General features: G+C 38.7%; 2 protein-coding genes across 2 annotated transcripts in view; one reads left to right on the top strand and one right to left on the bottom strand.

Annotated features, from left to right (window-relative positions):
• SYN2 (synapsin II) overlaps positions 1-21,777 on the top strand; it is a 204,316-nt gene that overhangs the window by 33,903 nt on the left and 148,636 nt on the right. Inside the window, 1 exon segment of the mRNA XM_026656697.1 lies at positions 1,069-1,158. Coding sequence (XP_026512482.1) covers positions 1,069-1,158 — 90 coding nt within the window.
• The window catches only part of TIMP4 (TIMP metallopeptidase inhibitor 4), a 49,486-nt gene continuing 35,505 nt past the window's right edge, over positions 7,797-21,777 (bottom strand). Inside the window, exons 3-5 of the mRNA XM_024211971.2 lie at positions 10,962-11,076; positions 9,962-10,086; positions 7,797-9,680 (exon numbers count right to left, since the gene is read on the bottom strand). Of these exons, the coding sequence (XP_024067739.1) occupies positions 9,483-9,680; positions 9,962-10,086; positions 10,962-11,076 (438 nt within the window). The 3' untranslated portion in view covers positions 7,797-9,482. The remainder of the gene's footprint in view (positions 9,681-9,961; positions 10,087-10,961; positions 11,077-21,777) is intronic.

Genomic DNA, 21,777 nt, shown 5'->3' with positions numbered 1-21,777 from the left:
AGTATGCCCCGAGCACTAAACTGCTTTAACAGAGAAGGTATTTGATCCAACTACATTATGGTACAGAGTTTTTTTGTTCACTTTTTTTTTTTTTTTTTTTTACCAGCGAAGTGTGCTATTCATACTGTTGTGCTAATTTGTTTGTCTGAGGCTGGCATATTAACAATTAAATACATCACAGGCACCTACATGCTAAAAGCTTTGGAGGCTTGAAACAATAGTGGGTCTTCTGACTGCCAAACTCTTCTTGCTCCCTAGAAACCTTAATTGTTTAGCTGTAATGTCAAGTGATTTTGATTTTTAAACTGTTATAATACAGCCCACAGATATTTCTGAGTTGTGTATATTTAATATGGAATTCCTCTTCATTATCTGTCCTAAACTACTGAATAGTGTTGCTTTGCACTGTTAGTTACTGCAATCCACACAAGAGGTGACTGCATTTCTGTGTTGGGTAAACTGTTGCATACAACGCACATAACACATATTCTGTTAAATAATTGGGATCTTTCTTGACTAAAGATATTGAAAGGATGGTCTTGTGATCAAGACACAGGACACGGAGCTAGGAAATTAAAATGTTATTCTTTGCTCTCCTACTGACTTGCTGTGTAATCTTGGGAAATCACTTAGCGCCTCTCTCTGTTTCCCCTTCTTTCAAAATGACCTGTTAACTTCACAAAGGTTCTGGGAGGCTTAATTGGTAATTGTGAAGTACTTCAAGATTTTGAGATGGAAGGTGCTACAGAAATGTAACATTTCTTATATAATTATGTTATCACAAAATACACTTACGATACGTCAAGTATAAGATATCTAAAGCCATTAGCCTAATGTATGTTATCTGTATATATGCTATGGAATGATTAGCTGTTATATATGCTTCATTAGAATATAGAAAGAACCACAATCTGGCTGAATTTAAAGGAACATAACATACATATATGTGTTTGATCTTGAGTTTTTGAAATGTAAAAATTAAGATGCAGAATGACAATTTGGAGGTCATATCAGCAGAATTTGGTTTTTGTCTTTCAGCATTGTTATTTTCTTTGTTTTCTTTTACAGTTTGCCCAGCTGGTATCCATCTCCAAAACTCTGGGTGTGGAGAAGTTCCCTCTAATTGAACAAACATTCTACCCAAATCACAAGGAAATGGTAGGTGCAAATAGTAACATTAAAAGCCAATTACTGTATGGATAGAACTGGAGCTATAATCACCCATGATTCATTCATTCACTGTCTATTTTTTTTAAATGTCCTTTTGGAAATGTCCAGTGGCATAATACTAGGTAACCTCTTGAAAGCATCTTTGTGGTAATTGAAAGATTACTGCCTTCAGCTTTGAGATAGACAAACTGGTTCTAACAAACGAAAGAATATAAATGCTAAAGTGCAGGGAATACTTTATGGAAGTGTTGCCAGTCTAGTCCTGTGTGATGCATCCCAGAATACTTATTATCTTATTAATGGAGATATCCTATCTCCTAGAACTGGAAGGGACCTTGAAAGGTCATCAAGTCCAGCCCCCTGCCTTCACTAGCAGGACCAAGTACTGATTTTGCCCCAGATCCCTAAGTGGCCCCCTCAAGGATTGAACTCACAACCCTGGGTTTAGCAGGCCAATGCTCAAACCACTGAACTATCCCTCCCGCTCTAAAATCAGGGTTGTTTCAGTAACTCTTATCTTCATGCACCTGAGCTGCTGCTGTTCACAATTCCCAGATTTTCTGCTCACTTAACAAATGCTCACACCTCACCCAGGGCCCCCACATACTTCATACCTTTTGATGCAATTCTCCAATGGATCTGGGGTTTTTCAGAGGCCCAATGTGGCTGCTTCCTTGAGCATCGTCTTTGAGGAATCGCCAAGTAAGGGCTACTACTTCTCTTAATCCATGAATTTCTGGGGGTTGAAAGTTTCTAGCCAGCCACACACGCCACATGGCACCAGGTGCAGATAACAATCCTGATCCTAATGCCAGCTTCCTATCTGTTAAACAAGCTGCTGAGGCCCCATAATCCCAACTCAGTAGTCTCAATAGCTAAGCAACCACATTAAGGAGGACAGATGTCATAATCCCTAGTGCATGGTTGCTAGGTAACACTGGGAGTTCCCTAGATAACTCACCAGGAATTTTGGGGTAGCTCTGCAGGCATCTCAGTTCACAGTCAGCTGGCAGCAGGAGCAGGTGAGTTTCACTCCCTCCCTTTTATGGGGGAGGGGAGCAGATGCTTTCTGCCTCCATATGAAGACCCACATATATGTTGGGATTCCCTCTGAGACCTCTTTCCATTCAGCTTCCTAAGAACTCAGTTCGACTCCCGCCTTTGTCACTCAGGTGTCTTTGTTTGGCATACAGCACTGCTGCGCTGAGTTGATCAGACTCAGACGCAGGGGGGATTGATGCAGGGTACATCACAGATTCAAAGTTACACACAAACCTTCTCCCTTTATGTACATTACACATCTCATTGCATTTACTATACATTGCATCACACTTTTTTGGATTGGCTTGGATACTTTTCAGGAACCAATCCCTGTGCAACATCCACTGCGCCTACACTATCCTTGCTTTGACTTCTTCTTTATCTCATCTCTACATTCCTAATTTCTTTTGTCCCTTGTTATCTAGTTCATAGTAAATAGTTCCCTGCGTATTCTCCTTCTTATCTTAGTTGGCTCAGACATTCTGTCTTCTTAGCCTGCTGATCTGTTTACTTGTCTTATTTAGCACAGACATTCTGTTTTCAACCTGATGATTTATTCCCTTCCCTAATTCTCTCTTCCACAAAATCAGACCTCCCTCCATGTGTTAATTACTCATATCAGGCCAGGCCTCAGCTACAATATGGAGCGGGTGAGGTGGAGGCTTTACACGGAAGCTCATTTAATAAGATACTGAAGGAGTCAGGACTATCCATCCGACGTCCTCCGAAGACCAGTGGAGATTCAAAGATGACACCTGTTCCCTGGAGTTCTCTGGGTGGGCTGCGGGATAATCTTGGTCCTTTCTGAAGATATCAAAAGGTGTAAACAGAGGGAGGACCGAAGTGCTGAGAGTAAATAAAGGTGATTGTTTTTCTGGAGATTCAGGTTTATGTAGAATATTCAACCTGCTAGCAAACCTGCAAGAGATGGTCCTCCACCCATATTTAGACCCTGCAGGAATCGCGTGACTGGCACAGGCTTAGTGTCTTATCTTGCAGCCTTCTTTTAATTTTTCTTTTATTATTGTTTCTAAATGTTTCTAGATTCTTCCATAGCTATATTTGTCTAGAGGAGAGGCATTCAACCCTGCAGAGCTGGAGAGCCATTTGCACTGGATCGAAGTAGCAATGAGGCACAAAGCAGTTTCAGCACAAAGCCCCAACTTTACCTTTCAATATCTGTTGTGTAATGTTGCATCATCATGACTCAAACGTACCATGTACTGCTGTAATGCCGTGATTTGAACATTAGCAATCAGCAGTCAATGATAGGTCATTGAACCATGATTGCTGTGTAGCTCCACTTGACACTACATTACTCTGGATAAAATCCTGCCTGACCCTATTAAAATCAATGGCAAAACTCCCACTGACTTCAGTTGATTACAGTTTCATCCACAGTCCCCCATCTCCTTCTCTGATCACTTCCTATTATTCTACTCTGTCTTCTCAGCTTTTGTGAGGGAGGCAAAATCCCTGTTCCTTTTTATGGCTGCCTCATGGAGAATCCTGGCTGTTATGGACTATTAGGTTAGCACTCCCATCCTTTCTCCTACCTCATGAGGAGCTTCAATAATAGCCACATATTTGATGTGAAAGGTGAACAGGAGCTCTCCAGGAAGAAAGTTACAGATCGAGAGCCATGAATCTCCAGCAGTCCAAACCCCCAAGGATCTTTTGAGAATAGGGAGGACTTTCCCTGACATGAGTGTAGATGCATTTGGTATCAAGGTCCAAAACTTGGTAATTTCTCCAATTTTTAAAAAGTGAAACATGAGAAATGAACAAGTGTCCTTTGTTTTGGGGATTAATTCATTATAGACAGATAATAAGAATCACACCTTTTCAAATCATAGTATACCTTTTCACATGCTAGATACTGTACATTTTGTTAGAGTACTGAAGATGGCCAAGAACAAAGCTGGTCAGTATTGACCTTCATGTGACTCATTTGTGCTCTTTTAATTATTTTGCTAGCCTATAAAAAGCCTAATTTTGCTTGTACATCTGCTAATTAGAAATTACAAAAATTGAGAATAAAATATCCCATTGCTCAGTCACAAGAATTGGTTGAGGTTCCAGTTAATCTGCTTGTACCTCGCATATAATGCTCTGCAGAAAGACCACCATCTCCCCAAGGTCCACTGCTGGCTGCTATCTTAAAGCATAGATTGAATTCAGATCCTGAAGTTGAAATGAAAATTTGGAAAGCTATTAATGTGTATTTATTTGTGAGTGCATAAAATATTGTTTGACAGATGATGGGATTGTTAACATATTGCAAGATGCATTTGAGAGTTGTTTCTTGTCCTCTTACCTATTTGGATTCTATACAGTAATAGTGATTGAGCAAGGAGGTTATTTTTTTGCCTTTTGTTGAACTTCTGATTGCAAAAGGCTTGACTGAGTTTGTGGAGTGTTGACAATTTCCTGTATAATGAATATTATTTTGAAGACAACTCTTCTTTGTCTCTGTATTGGATTGTCATGCATATTTCAAATGTGCTACAGTGACTGAGGAAAGCTAGATGTAGATTTGTTTGTTTGTTTTTCCCTCTGGAGGAAGTTTTGGAAACTCTGTGGCTCAGAAAAAAATATGCTAGATAGCTTTTATTGGAATTTCTGTGGAGAGATGTAAGATGATCCAGTGGGGGATGTTTTCTCAGTAGATGAGCTGAAGCCGTATCGGGGTAATGAATGTTTATTTAAATGTTATTAATATCCAGCTTGGTTTGAGATTGCTTTTACCTATACAGATAATTTCTGATTTTTAAAGAAGGTATTTTTCTTCTCTTCCTGTACATCCTGGACCCGTTTCTCCGCCAGGCATAAACTAGAACTTGTTTTCTCCAATTTAAAACTGTGATTCTTGGGATAAGACGGTATTCCAAAGCTCTCAGAATAGGAGATTTTGAACTCAGCAGGCTTGATGTACTGTTATGCTTCTATTTCTTTTGCTTCTTTCATACTCTAGTGATCATTTGTGCCTGGCCCTCTTGTACTGTTTTTCCAAAGGCAATAAAAGGTAAGTAAACAAAGATAGCATTCTCTGATGCAAGCTTGGGAGCTGCTTCTTGGAACAGGGACATTTCACTAAAAAAAAGTGATTGAAACCTTACAAAATGGTGCTTTCTGAACTCATCATAGCTTGGGTCACGTGTTTGCAGCTTTCCTTTCAGGAATTAGTTTTCTTTTTTCACTGCATTTCTGCCTCCTTACATTTTCCCATGGAAAAAAGTGCCCTGTTCAGGCTTATTTGTAGGACACATTGATAACATTTAATTAGAATGATTTTAAGAACAGGAAGACAGTATTTAGCTATTAATAACTAAATGATTTCAGTAATAACCTTTGCTTTTTTTTCATTTTGTTCACTTGCACAGCCTCCCTTCTCTTACGTTTTTCCAACTGTGAATATGAGTCAGATGAGTTACATTCAAATCAAGACTAAATGATATAGCAAGCTGTATTTCATCCTTGACCTTCAGTGTAACACAAACACACACACACTGAAGTTTTAGGAACTGGAAAGCGGACATTCTCTTTTAAAAATAGATTGTTGGTTGTAATACATGAATGCTAATACAGTGAAAATCTTAATATGAAAATACATGTTGAAAGCTTTACTGTAGATGATTTTTTTCCCCTACAGTCCTTGTAAATACTGTAAAATAAGTACTCATTTGGAAGTATCCTTTTAAAGCTCAACCTCCCCTTGTTATTAGAAAGACAGATTCTCTGTTCTCCACAATGGAAAATCTAGTCAGATTTAAGTTCAAACAGAAATCAGACTCAACAGACACTAGTTTTGAAACACCTTATGTTGGATAGTTTATGGCAAATCAATTGTAAAATGTTTGATAGACTGAATATAGAAAACTGATATTTCATATAGTAAAATTCATACTTAAGAGTTTTGCTTGAAATATAAATCATATATAAATATTGAAGAAAAAACTTACAATTTAGGATGAAAGAAGGCAATATGTGTTATGTTCATTGAGTTTAAGGCCTGCTTACTTTATAATTTTAAAATATAAACAGAAGTACAATAAACAAGTTACAAAGCAGAAAATATCCATTTACTATATAGTGCTGTTCAAAATACACCATTACAATAAAATTAATTTGAAAACAAATATCCCACTGTACATGTACTGTAGACTAAATTAGCCAGGTGTTGGATAGAAAATGTGTATGATCATAAAGCTATTGCAGCTTCATCTAGGAGTTGTTTTGGTATGACAGAAGGCAGTGAGTTCTAGTTAACTACATATACCTATAGAGTATATTCAGATATATGCACTGCACTAGCAGTAAATCACACTACCAAAAATTTTATCTGCAGTTCATTTTTGTTTTTGGAAAAAGCGTAGCTTTCACAGCGTATAATTTTTATAAATAATCATAATAAAAAAACTATGGATAAAATTAGCTTTTGCAAACTGCATTTTTAGAGCAGAATACTGGCTGGGTTTTATGTTTATCAGAAGAAATTAATGGTATTTTAATACATTACCATAAATTAAAACAGCATAGTTGGTCTAAAATAAAATACAGGGTGAAATGTTGATTATTAAGTAGTACTGGTGACCTACTCTTCCAAGAAATAAAGCTTTCTGTCCCCAGAGGCTTTATTGACTACTGTGTTCTGATCTATTGACTACTAATTCTTTTCTTGAATTATTACAGCCCATTAATATTTAATACATTTTATATAGCTTAAGGACAAAATGTTCTCTGTACTGCAATAACTACACAACACTACTTCCTATTTTATTGTAAAGCGACAGGTATAAGCAAATTCAGATGCAAGGCAGAAGCTCTGATCTTATCCCACATTTTGCTCCTAAGAAAGTGCAGTGTCAATGGTACTGGCACGTAGGATTATTCATTTTTTGGATGTAAATCTCAGGTGCTGTGTGCGGTGCTAAATTAAATTTTTCAGCCTTAGTGCTAAATAGTCTTCCTTTTATGTGACTACATATGATGTTAGAGGTTTCTAACCTAGGTATTTTTGCTTGTTGGGGTTGGATTGTTTTAGTTATTTTATGGTTTCATTTTTTTCACAGTCATCCCCAAAAGAGATGATGATTTTCATGCAATACCAATATATGAGAACCAACAAGACAGATACCCCCCAACTTGATGTGTTGCATAAATATGTAAATCCTTAGCCAGAAAATATTTAAATATATTATTTGTTATGCTATTACAGAAGCATCTTCAAACTTGTTATTGTCTATTGTGTAAACATGGATTTACACAATTGTAAAAATATATATTGATGCCGTAGGGGCATCAGCGGAGACAATAAACTACAGAGTGTCATGACAACACATAGTTATACAAGTATGCATTGTTTGCCCAATGTAATAGACATGTGTGCACCTTCCATTGAGTTGAATGGAACTACTGATGAGCATAAACTTAAGCATGTGCATAAGTTTTGTAGGATTGCGGTCTTAGAGCTGCATGGCAAACTAAGTATAGACAAAAACAACGAGGCGTCCTTGTAGCACCTTAGAGACTAGCACATTTATTTGGGCATAAGCTTATTTCCAAATAAATTAGCTAGTCTCTAAGGTGCCACAAGGACTCCTCGTTGTTTTTGCTGATACAAACTAACACGCCTACCACTCTGAAATAAATATAGACACTATTCAGAAAGTAGTATTCTTAACCCCATAAACTATAACAATTCCAAAGACCATTTACTCCATTACTGTATCATGATGTATCATTCAGTAATTTCCAAAGCTACTGAATCCATTCATATCAAATAATAGATGGCTGTATTCAAACCTGAACTATTTTTGAGATTCAAAGTCATTAAATCTAACTATTGTTCTCAGTTCTCATATGGCAGCTCCCTTTGCATTAATTCTAGCCACATCTGGACTCTACATGGTGAAATTCAAAAACACAACAAGGAGCAGAGTATTTTTGAGGTGGTTCTGACCTGGCAATGTTCAGGAGATATTGGAAATGTCAGAACAGAGTCTTTATCTCATGAGGATTCCTATTCAGTTTCTCAAACCCAGAGGTTCAGATAGATGTGGATAATTATTCTCAACTTTGGTGCCAAACGTTTGAAGTTTGCCATCCCTTATTAATTTGCCTCTTTAAACTTAGAAACATATGGAAATGTATGCATGCTCAGTATTGTGTTTTCAACTGTTAAAATCTTGCCTCCCCCCCCCCCCCCCAACCTCCAAAAAGATAACACTTTTCTGGTACTTTTTCCAAGCTGCGAAATTCATTGTCACAAAGTGCAAATGACTACCCAAAAAATGGTAAATTTTGTATTGAAATCTGAAGAATTAAAAATCATTAAGAAATCCCCCAAAATTTATTTGAAGTCAATCTCAGGCTAGAAAAGGGGCAGTAGTGAAATATGATAGTAATATGGTCACACGTGTACAGAGGCTTTACCGGGTGCCATTGCTACACTGACAATGTTCATGCTTTACTTTTCCTGTAAATCTAACTAGTCTACGGGTGCATATTGTCATAATTTTTCTGTTGGTGTAATACCTAAGCATTAGAACTTTTCTCTATACAGTATGTGCCAATCCATTGTATCAATGAATTGGATAGGCGTTTGTGATTATCAAAGATATATATTTAACCTAATTACTAAAAAATGTTACAATACACGTGTAAGAAATAGGACATTTAAGTAACATACAAAAAAGAAAAGAACATAGAAGTTTTTAATCACAAAAATGTTTAACCTGTTTCAACAAATATGAAGAAAACATGAATCTTTGAATCTTTTTTTACAGCACATTGTTATAATACTTTACATATACACTTTACAATAATTATTTTTTTTTATCAGAACGCTTCCATACAGAAAAAAAATAGTTGTATAAAACATTCTTCACGTATCAGAAAGACTGTTTTGGACTGAAACACAAGGTTTTCTTAATCTGCTAGGTAACTGGAGTAGGGGGCAAAAATCTGATCATTCTTTTGTTCTTCTACATTCATATTGGTAAAAAGGAAAGTTGTTATGCCTCTGAGAACACAGAGGACCATTCTCAACTAAAGCCCCTGTATACAAAGCAGAACTTTATAAGCTACCTCCAAGAGATTTGTTCTTCTTCTTGCCTGGGTGCCAATTCCACAAACTCTGTACTTTACTTGTACAGCACAATTTGTTTTTGTTTCTAAGCAACAGATACATAAGATGTTGGCGGTTCAAAGCTGTGAGCGTGCAACGTTTGATGGAATTAGCCTCCCAGGCTTTTTAGGAAGTGATCATTTTAAGGTTCGCTGATGTCAGTAAACACTTTCTCTGGCGGGGGGCCACCTCGGTACCAGCTGCAAGTGCCATCGCTTCGCTTGATACAGGCATAATGCTTGGCCTGGTGCCCATACAGCTTCCTTTCTATCAGCCAGTCTGTCCAGAGACACTCGTTTGGTGTAGTGATTGAGCAGGGCACCATGTAGCAGGTAGTAATCTAAATGTGAAATGTGAAGTTAGTTCAGTGTACTCATCAAAATTTCCATTAGAATGACATTTCTCATTTGCTTCACACTTTTTCAGCGTGTGAAAGTTTACCTACAATGTCTGTACTGATCTTGAAATAAGTAGTTATGTGGAAATCAAATAATTTATCAAATGTATTGTACATAAGACAGTGTTTTTGCAGTTCCAACCAAGAAAAAATTTCTGTTTCCTCTAAGGATTGAGCCTTGAACATATTAGACAGTCACTGTTATTGCTGATTTCTATACTTACTTTGCAGCCACAGCCCATTTGGTACCTCTGGTTAAGACTCTTCTTTTGAGACAAGGATAGATCATCCCACGGTTCAATGTAATTGCATAAATGGATGAGAACTTTACCATCATTTAATATTTGGCCTATATGGGGGGAAATAACAAAAATAAAGTGTGTGAAGCAGAGTGCACTGTAAACCCTAGTCTACATTGTGAGAAAACTGTAAAGTTTGAAACTAGTAGCTCCAAATAAGTCAGATTTCACATGTTTTCAGTAACTGTTGTTGTACTTGCAATTTAAACAGCTCAGCTTAACTATTGTGCTGTTACATGCAGATTGAAAAATGTTAATATAATTTCTCAAAAGATGCTGATGGTCTGCCAACAAGGGACATGAAAACAGTACTATGTGAAACTAGAATCCAAAATCATTTTACAAACATCTGGCAGTAATTAAGGACCCTATCCTGCAAACACATTTGGCATGTGAGTAATCCAATTAACTCATTGGGACCACTCACGTGTGGAATTGTTTGCAGGATTAGGGTTTAATTTAGTAATAGGACAAAATAATGGACTGAGTCCTGCTAGAGAAAGGCCAGGCTTTGTAACAGAAATAGCTATTTACATAATGATATTGACCTCCTTTGTTAAAGCACTATGAGATCTACTGCTGAAAGATGAAAGGTACTATATATAGAGAGCCTTGCACGGATACAAAATTTGTATCCGCATCCAATCCACAATCTGCAAAAATGGTCCATGGATATTCACATCTGCGGATATAGGTATCTGCAAATATAAAGTGGATATCAGATTTGCAGAGCTCTAAATATATAAAACCAAGGTGGTATTATCAGTATGTGACTCTGTAGATTTTCTTGTTAGTATCACTTTGTTGTCCATAAATTACTAATTACAATATTAATTCTATATTTGGTACAAAGTCAACTAGATAAATCATTAAACAGTGTTGGGGTTGTAAGGATTTTATATGCTAAGATTTGTTTGCCTTTTACCTGTGAGGAGATATTGTTTCTTGTTGTTAGCTTCTAGTTTCACTCCACAGAGAGATGAATCAAAAGGAGTATAGACATACTGAACATCGTTCAGTTTTTCAAACCCCTTAAACATCTGAAATTTTTCCAAAAAAATAAAAAGAATGTGTTATTGCACCAAGAATTGTATTTGGAAACAAAAATGTAACTTGAATAAGCCAAAACTTTAGAGTAGATGAACGATAGTTGAACAAAATTTTGAACCTCTGCAGCTCCCATGGGCAGTGACGGAAACAATGGCTTGATGTCTCGCTTTGAAATAGGGATGAGCTTAAGCTGTGAAGTCTGAAGCTATATCGGAACTTCAAAACCTTCCCTACCATTAAGGGTGTTCAGCTCGGAGGTTTGGCCCAGTCTATAATTTAAAATGAAATTTATTCCATTGTTCTGAGATAAAAGGCAAGGGAATTATGTCTGCATTTTATAGAATTACAGATTTTAAAAGGTGCACTCTTCAGGAGGGGTTTCATAGACCCTCAAACCATTCCAATTTTTAAAATGTAAAAGACTCTTTATTGGCATCTTACATTTAAGGAGCAATGGAAGAATTCAGCCACACTGCAGATACCAAGCCATTTAAAAAGCACATTACAGTTTTGTCTCTCCGGAGACGCAAGTTGATCTAATTGTACACCTCTACCCCGATATAACGCGACCCGATATAACACGAATTCAGATATAACGTGGTAAAGCAGTGCTCCGGGGGTGGGGGGGGTAGGGCTGCGCACTCCAGTGGATCAAAGCAAGTTCGATATAACGCGGTTTCACCTATAACGCGATAAGATTTTTTGGCTCCTGAGGACAGCGTTATGTCAGGGTAGAGGTGTATTCATTTGGACAAATGTTGTCTTTGTTACAATAATGGGGTGTCCTGTAAGGAACATCATGCAGTTCGCTTGAGAATCCCAGATTCTAATTTCTGTCCTTAGTGCAAGCTGTTAAAAACTGCAAAGGAGACTGTTGATACCCTTCTAGCAAAACATTAGTTAGCATGCTCCTCTATGTATGTCTTCACACAAGATAGATCCACTGGTGGTGCAGTGAAAGAACCTTTGCGGAATAAAGTATACTTTTGCACAACTCTGTTATCTTCAGTGGATGCTGCCTGGACATATTCAAGGCCAGAACTTGGCCTGCTGTGATTTTGGTCTAAGAATAATTGGAGTTTTGCCTTCATAAGGAGTATGGGAACAGGCCCTTAGAGTTTACAGCCTGCAGCGCTCAACTGAAACTGGAAGTTTTAGTAACAAAGCCCATGCAATACTAGATATGCAGCATGCTGTCCAAATAGCACGTTCATACTCAGTTCTGAAATACATTTTTAACATAACACCTGCAAAACAAGTCTAATTGTACCCAAACAGGAGAGGTGCTAATCAATTTCAGAATGCCTGTCATCACCTACAATATGATATAACTGAAACTCCATCACAAAGAAGGCCCCTTTTGTTTACATCATACTGTGTGTTGACAGTTGCAAGGTTCACAGCTTCCAAGTACAGTTGGCATTACTTGATTTTTTTTTTGTCATACTCAAATTCTTCTTGGGGGATTTAAATACTGTGTATGTGACTTGCAAATATATTGTAAATGTGTTGGTTTCTAAAGCCTCTTGATTAAAGAATGAGAAAAAAGTCAAGAATTGACTGTTGCTATTGGATCTCTGATGTAAAACATCAGATGCCAATCTGAAATACTTTGTACAAGAAATAAACACCCAGGATAAAAAAGTGTTCTATCCCTAATGCAAAGAGCCACCCATGCAAACAAAATAAGGATGCGCAAAATTATTAAATCACAACTTTGGTGTTTACTTATATTTATGTTAAACAAAATTAAGTCAAATTAGCTAAGCCTGCAAATCTTGTGCTGATATACACGATCCTCTCTATAAGGTGGCCATAGGAAGCAGCAGAACCATGTGCACGTTGCAGAGACACTGCTTCTGATGATAACATTGAGCCTGAATTTCAGAATTTCGAGTCCTTACAGCTCATGTTGAAATCAATGGCAGCTGTAAGGGCTCAGCACCTCTGAAAATTAGGTCACTGATTCTAAAAGTAATACAACCATTGCATTGCTTGGGGTGTATTCTCTTAGGGTACATCTACACAGCAAAAACAAAAAGATCCCTGAGGCAATGAGTTGCAGAGCCCGGGTCACCTGACTCAGGCTCAAGCTGAAGGGCTAAAAATATCACTGTAGACATTTGGGCTCTGGATGAGCCTGGGCTCCAAGACCCTCCCACCTTGCCGAGTTTCAGAGCCATGGCTACAGTCCAAGCTTGAACTTTTGACTCTGCAGCATGAGCCTCAGTCAGTTGACCTAGGCTCTGAGACTCACTGCCATGGGATTTTTTTTTTATTTGCTGTGTAGACATACCGTTATGACAAGATATAGTGCTTCCCTTCAGTGCTGAGCTAGCTTGTTTCCTACCCATGCAAAAAAACCCTAACTCTAGTGCGGTGGTGCTTTTAATTCGAGATGGCGAGTCCATTGTGGGGTATAGCCTACAGCCTGAGTTACCACAACTCATCAGATACTAACTGTGACAGGTTGGATCACAGAAACCCCCTTGAGGCTGCCAACTGATGTGCCAAGACTATTTCTGCCCCTGCCTTCCCTGTCAGCTTGGGACTTCAGCACCCTGCCTGGTTGTGCCAGACACACTTGCTGGCTACAAACACAGACCCAGGTCTGAATGATGTCCCACAAACTGCAGGCTTAACTGAAAGCAGCTTAAGTGTTCCTATCTCTAACACTCAGATGCCCAACTTCCAATGGGGTCCAAACCCCAAATAAATCTGTTTTACCCTGTCTAAAGCTTAAACAGGGTAAACTCATAAATTGTTCGCCCTCTATAGCACTGATAGAGAGATATGGACAGCTGTTTGTCCCTCCACCCCCGGTATTAATACATATTCTGGGTTAATTAATAAGTAAAAAGTGATTTTATTAAATACAAAAAGTAGGATTTAAGTGGTTCCAAGTAGTAACAGACAGAACAAAGTGAATTACCAAGCAAAATAAAATAAAACATGCAAGTCTAAACCCAATACAGTAAGAAAGCTGAATACAGATAAAATCTCACCCTCAGAGATGTTTCAATAAGCTTTTATCACAGATTGGACTTCCTAGTCTGGGCACAATCCTTTCCCCTGGTACAGCCCTTGTTCCAGCTCAGGTGGTAGCTAGAGGATTTCTCATGATTGCAGCCCCCTTTGTTCTGTTTCACCCCCTTATATAGCTTTGCACAAGGCGGGAATCCTTTGTCCCTCTCTGGGTTCCCACCCCTCCTCCTAAATGGAAAAGCACCAGGTTTAAGATGGATTTCAGTACCAGGTGACATGATCACATGTCCTGTGAGACCCCAAGCCTTCATTCCTCCCAGCCTGACTTACAGGAAGGCCTGCAAGCAAACAGAACCATCCACAGTCAATTGTTTTGGGTGATGGGAGCCATCAAGATTCCAAACCACCATTAATGGCCCACACTTTGCATAATTACAATAGGCCCTCAGAGTTATATTTCATATTTCTAGTTTCAGATACAAGAATGGTACATACATACATACAAATAGGATGACCACACTCAGTAGATTATAAGCTTTGTAATGATACCTTACAAGAGACCTTTTGCATAAAGCATATTCCGGTTACATTATATTCACACTCATTAGCATATTTTCATAAAATCATATAGAGTGCAACGTCACACTAACATAATCAAGCTATGCTGTCAATCCAATAATTTTTGCAACTCCAGTGTTGTTTAATTGTGTGGCAGCTCTCATTCGAGTTAATCTAACTCAAGCACAGATAATTTAACTTAACTCGGCAGTGAAGACATTGCCATAGAGACTTATATGGAGGTCTAGCCAATGATTTTTTTAAAATGATTTGTATTATGTTAAAGAAGTGGTTCAGATCTATCCCAATAAATAACTTCCACTATAAGTGGTGCACTGGAGATTTTTAAAACATACGAAAATGGCCTGGTGCCATGCCACACTATGCTGTGAACCACCTAGATCTCTGGTTCCAGTTGGATCACTTTTCTAGATAGGAGACATCCAAGGAAGTCCTAAGGACTACAGACAGTGGTACTGGTGATTCAATAGGTGGAACTCTTCTCTCTGTAGGCATGGACCAGCCTGATATTAGAGAACACTGTGTTCTGGCAGATGTTGTCTCACTGAGATATATAACTGAGGCCATGGCCACTTGTAGTCATTTAAAGATCTCATGGTACTTTTCTTAAGGGTATGAGTGCTAACCTCCATGCTAACCTCATTAAATTCTGTTGTGGTAATTACGTTCTGTCAGCTATATTCTCCACGCATTTTCAATTGTATGAGGCATTGTTCTTCCTTTCCTGAACTGTTGCGTAGGGTTGCTGTTCTTTGTTTAAACCCTTGCTGTATTTTTTTACTAAATGTGGCTGCATTTCTCTAGCAGTATGTCTCCCAGTTTTTCATTTGTGCCCTAAATTCAGCCCTGGAATGGAACTACATTCATGTGTACTAAAAATGAATTTTCTCTGTATATCAGTTTAGGTTTGTAAAGTGCTGTGGTTTCTTGTGGGATGGTATTGTTTATATGGGCCTCATTCTACCACTCTTATACTTAGCAGTGTCCAGATACACGAGCAGTCCCTATAAAGGTAGTAGAGTCATAGGCTAGGTCTACACTACAGCGGGGGGTCGACCTAAGATACGCCACTTCAGCGACGTGAATAGCGTAGCTGAAGTGGCGTATTTTAGGTCGACTTACCTGGCTGTGAGGACGGCGGCAAGTCGACCGCTGCCGCGCCGCCGTCGACTCCGCTGCCGCCTCTTGCCGTGGTGGATTTCCGGAGTCGACGGCAGCGCGATCAGGGATCGATTTTATCGCGTCTTCACTAGACGCGATAAGTCGATCCCCGATAGACCGATTGCTACCCGCCGATCCGGCAGGTAGTGAAGACCTGCTCATAGAGTCATAGACTTTAAGGTCAGAAGGGACCAACATGATCATCTAGTCTGACCTCCTGCACAACGCAGGCCGCAGAATCTCACCCACCCACTCCCGCAACAAACCCCTAGCCTATGTCTGAGTCAAATCATGGTTTAAAGACTTCAAGGTGCAGAGAATCCTCCAGCAAGTGACCCATGCCCCACGCTGCAGAGGAAGGCGAAAAACCTCCAGGGCCTCTGCCAATCTGCCCTGGAGGAAAATTCCTTCCCGACCCCAATATGGCGATCAGTTAAACCCTAAGCATGTGGTTTACCATGAGCATTATATATCTTGCTATGCAAGAATGGGTGGCAAAATCAAGACTGTTATTATTTTTATTATAAAAGCAAATATTATCTACTAATACATCACTTGCTATGCTTTAGTATTAGTGCAATGCTCTAAATATTTTTTCCAGTTAAATAAAAGAATAGCAACTGGAAAAATTACTATCTTACTTAAATTTAAACACCTACCACTAAATATAAAATAAGAGTACAAAGCGTCAGTACTTCTTTGTACTGTGTAATGTAAACTGCTTATGAGACTAGTAGTAAAACTGTGTTGCTGCTGGTTACAAAAATTTTTTAATTGTGTTAATATTTAATGCCCTACATTGTGAACATTTTGACACTGTTTCTTTAAATCTTGTAGATTTAGTCTTCTCTGCAATGGGAGGGAGCAATGCTTTTAACATAAAATTTAACACAACAAAAAACGGTTACTCGCCTTCTCGTAACTGTTGTTCTTTGAGATGTGTTGCTCATATCCATTCCAATTATGTGTGTACGCGCTGCATGCACAGTCGTCGGAAAGTTTTCCCTTAGCAGCTCCCGTCGGGTCGGCTATGGAGCCCACTGGAGTAGCGCCTTAATGGCGCTGAATATATGCCCCTGCAAACCTGGCCCCTCCTCAGTTTCTTCTTGCTGGCTACTCTGACAGAGTGGTAGAAGGATGGGTATTGGTCCAGTGGCACAAAAATGTTCAGCAGAAAATTTAAAGATTGTGGTTGAGGAGTATTTCATAGATTTATAGGTTTTAAGGCAAGAAAGGGACCATTAAATCATCTAGTCTGTCCTCCTGTGTAACATAGGTTTGGTATTGTAAAGTGAAATCTCGTCTATTAGGCCTCAATCCTGCAAACACTTACGCACATGTTGAACTTTAAGTATGTGAGATGTTCTAACAACTATGGAAAACTCTGTCCAAAATAGTCACAAGATCCTTAATTACCTGAGTGACCAAGATCTTCCTACAGCATAGTGCCTTCTAATATTGTGCTGTGGCATTAATTCACTACAAAGCTGGTGGAAAGAGTGCCACATACTGAATCAATAACCCTACTTCATCTGTAGCATCTTCCATCCAAATAGTAACCAGTTCTGGGTTTACAAAGATGGTGAAAACTGATGAGATCATAGTGCAAGGAAGTATAGCTGCAAGTCATCAAATGTATAGCAGATCCCAGAGAGATGCATTGTCAGTGTGGAAGAAGGAGAATTTTAGGAAAAATTAGAATATTTTAATTTTTTGACGTAACTTGTTTGAACACTTGGATTGTCTTTTAAATATGTCATATGTTGGAAAAAGACAGGAAGTGAGGTCATCAAAAACTACTGCTTTGATAACCGAGTTCTTCTAATTAGGTCTCAGTTACTCAAGGGACTGAGATTTACAACTGAGGCCACTGTTCCACATGAATTACAGTTTAAATAGATCTGACTGACTAATTCTGGTTCAGTTAAGTAGTGCTTATTGATGTAGCCAGTACTGGACCTGAGTCTTACCTTTACTAGACCTTTACGCAAATGAAGTAGTACATTAATCTACAACTAGTCCTGTTGATTTTCTCGTGAGTAAAGGTGGCAGAATCTGCCCCCCTGCATTGTAATGACGTATAACAACAATTTATAACCCAGTATTCCCTGCCCCCCCCCAGCTGCCCTTTCCCCTCCCTTTTTTTTCTTTCCACCCTGTCAAGGCTGTATCCCCACTTTGAACTTTAGGGTACAAATGTAGGGGCCTGCATGAAAACTTCTAAGCTTAACTACCAGCTTAGCTCTGGTCCCGCTGCCACCATTCTCACTGGATTCCCTCCCTGAGAAGCCTTGAGAAACCTCTCACCAATTCCCTGGTGAATACAGATCCAAACTCCTTGGATCTTAAACAAGGAGAAATTGACCCTTCCCCCCTCCTTCCTTTCACCAACTCCTGGTGAATACAGATCCAAACCCCCTTGGATCTTAAAACAAGGAGAAATCAATCTGGTTCTTAAAAAGAAGGCTTTTAATTAAAGAAAAAGGTAAAAATCATCTCTGTAAAATCAGTATGGAAAATAACTTTACAGGGTAATCAAACTTAAAGAGCTCAGAGGACCCCCCTCTGTCTTAGGTTCAAAGTACAGTAAACAAAGATAAACACTCTGGTAAAAGGTACATTTATAAGTTGAGAAAACAAAGTAAATCTAAGACGCCTTGCCTGGCTTTTTTACTTACAAGTTTGAAATACGAGAGACTTGTTTAGAAAGATGGGGAGAACCTGGATTGATGTCTGGTCCCTCTCAGTCCCAAGAGCGAACAACCCCTTAAACAAAGGACACAAAACAAAAGCCTTTCCCCCCCCCAAGATTTGAAAGTATCTTGTCCCCTTATTGGTCCTTAGGGTCAGGTGTCAGCCAGGTTACCCGAGCTTCTTAACCCTTTACAGGTAAAAGGATTTGGAGTCTCTGTACACAGGAGAGCTGTTACCCTTCCCTGTATAGTTATGACACACCCTATGACTGGAGACAAGTTTCAGAGTAGTAACCCTGTTAGTCTGTATCAGCAAAAACAATGAGGAGTCCTTGTGGCACCTTAGAGACTAACAAATTTATTTGGAAATAAGCTTTTGTGGGCTAAAACCCACTTCATCAGATGCGTGGAATGGAAAATACAGTAGCATGTATATATATACATAGTATATGAAAAGATGGGAGTTGTCTTACCAAGTGGGGGGGTCAGTCTAACAAGACAATTGAATTAACAGTAGAATACCAAGGGAGGAAAAATCACTTTTGTAGTGGTAATGAGGATGGCGCATTTCAAACAGTTGACAAGAAGGTGTGAGTAACAGTAGGGGGAAATTAGTATGGTAAAATTAGTTTTTGTAATGACCCATTCACTCCCAGTCTTCATTCAGGCCTAATTTGATGGTGTCCAGTTTGCAAATTAATTCCAGTTCTGCAGTTTCACGTTGGAGTCTGTTTTTGGAAGTTTTTTGTTGAAGAATTGCCACTTTTAAGTCTATTATTGAGTGACCAGGGAGGTTGAAGTGTTCTCCTACTGGTTTTTGAATGTTATAATTCCTGATGTCAGATTTGTGTCCATTTATTCTTTTGCGTAGAGACTGTCCGGTTTGGCCAATGTACATGGCAGAGGGGCATTGCTGGCAAATGATGGCATATATCATATATATCACTGGAGAGGCATTAATGGGCCATTTCACCTTGAATGGTCCCTTGAAATATCTGTTAACTACTTATGTTAAACAATCTGTTCCATCTTGTATTTAGCTGTGACACTCTGGGTACATTTCCCAGACCTGAAAAACAGCTCTGTGTAAACTGAAAAGCTTGTCTCTCTCACCAACAGAAGCTGGTCCAATAAAAGATACTACCTCACCCACCTTGTCGCTCTAATACTTTGAACACAACAGATTAGGTAACTTCTTATCAGGCTTAGAGAGGAAGCAAGTGCAAAGATGGTTTTATAACTATTTGTTTAAAAATTGCATATTGAATTTAATATCTGTTCCATAAAATGTGCAGTTCTGCTAAATCTATGTTGGCTATTACACTTGGGAGTATAGGACTTCATCACTTCAAACAAAAACTCTACTCACCCTCACTAATAAATATTGTAATAAACAGCTTGGCTCTAACCCAGCTGAACAACAGATGTTCCAGGGTGGAGTCCTGAGATTCAGATCTTAGTTCAAGTTTAGCCAGAAGGTAGAAATTGTGAACTCTTTCCCTGCTGCATCAGCTTCTAGCACCATTAAAACATTTTATTAAAAAATAAACAGCAGTAGTGTGCTTATTCCTAACTGACTGTTTCCCCACTCAGGGCCTAGTTCAGAACCCACTGAAGTTAAATGAAAAACTCTTATTGACTTCAGTGCTTTTGATTGTGTCCTCTAATTATTAAACATTTTTGGGAAATTGGAAAAGGCCCCAACAGTGCAAGAATGGATTTCAGAAATTTCACCGAGTGCCACCAAAGAAGAACTGGATTGTAGATTGAGAAATAATGACAAAAGGTATCAAATAGAATTGGGCCCAAGTCAAAGAGGTTACTTGTATGTGTATGACTACTCACTTGCTTAAGTGTTTGCAGGGGAATGTGCTTTGTAAAATCAAAGTCCTGCTAGATGTAATAGGAATCTCTGTAATGTATGTATATGAATAAAGAAATATTTAAAAATCAGCTAATATCCTTTTGAGAAGATGGCAAAACCTGTAACTTCTTAAGTGAACCCAGAAATATAGAGAAAAACATATCTTGACTGTGTAACTAGTGGGACACAGAGAATTGGCTGGTTCCATTGTTTTAGCTTCTCCTCCTTGTTTCCAGCTAATGCTGATCAGAGGTTAGAATTTCCAGTGCATAGGAAATTCCGACATTTCAACATTTGTCCTGAAAAGGGACAAAAAGTTGAAACTTTGAAATTTTTTACAGAATAGAAATTTAAAAAAAAATCAGTTCATAGATGTGAAACATTTTGTTTTAACATTTTTATAAAAACAAAGCATTTCAGCATTCCTGATATTGAAATGTTTCTTTTTGGTTTGTTGAAATACTTCATTTTGAATCATTTCAATGTTAAACTGCATGTTCCTATAGTGCATTGCCTTATCGGAGCAGTAGTTCCAGCCCCTATATTCTCCTGTGTGCCAGTCTATATCTCCCATAATGCATGCAGGGTCTGCACCATCCAGCTCAATCAGAAGAAATCACAATATTGCCTTAGGGGAGATGTAGTTCTCCAGGGGAACCTGTTCCCTAGGAAAGAATGGGGGTTGGAACTACAACCTTGTGCAGTATTGTTGTAGCTGTGCTGGTCCCAGGATATTAGAGAGACAGGGTGGGTGAGGTAATATCTTTTATAGGACCAACTTCTGCTGGGTAAGATGAGCCTAGAAGCTTAAATTCAAAATTTTGCTAGACACTAAAAATCATAGACTGAACAGAAACTCTGGATTTAAGGTTTATTACAACAATCTATAACCCGTTAATGATTCCCCCTTTTTTCTTTTTTTCCTTCCGTCCCTTCCTTTTCCGCCTGTGAGTGGAGGGTCGTTACCAGGCCACTTCACCTTGAACTGTGCCTTGAAATATGTTCACTACTTATGCTAAATAATCTGTTCCACCTTGTATTTAGCTGTGATACTGTGGATACAGCTACACAAGACTAAAACCCCGAGGCACAACCACGGCTGGCACGGGACAGCTAACTCAATCTTGTAGGGCTCGGGCTGCAGGGCTAAAAATTGCTGTGTACGCTTTCAGGCTCGGTCTGGAGCCTGAGGAATGGGACCTTTCTCCAACTGACCTTGGCCAGCCGTGGGTTTTTCATTCCTGTATAGACATATTCACTGAGTATGTTTCCCAGCTCTGAAGAAGAGCATTATGTAAGCTCGAAAGCTTGTCTCTCTCACCAACAGAAGTTGATGCAATAAAAGATATTACCTCACACACCTTGTATCCCTCATAGGAAAATTTAGTTTAATGTTTTGTTGAACTGAT

Source organism: Terrapene carolina, unplaced genomic scaffold, assembly GCF_002925995.2.
Source record: "Terrapene carolina triunguis isolate 2854851 unplaced genomic scaffold, T_m_triunguis-2.0 Scaffold232, whole genome shotgun sequence".
Taxonomy (NCBI): Eukaryota; Metazoa; Chordata; order Testudines; family Emydidae; genus Terrapene; species Terrapene triunguis.
This window is presented reverse-complemented; position numbering and strand designations above follow the sequence as displayed.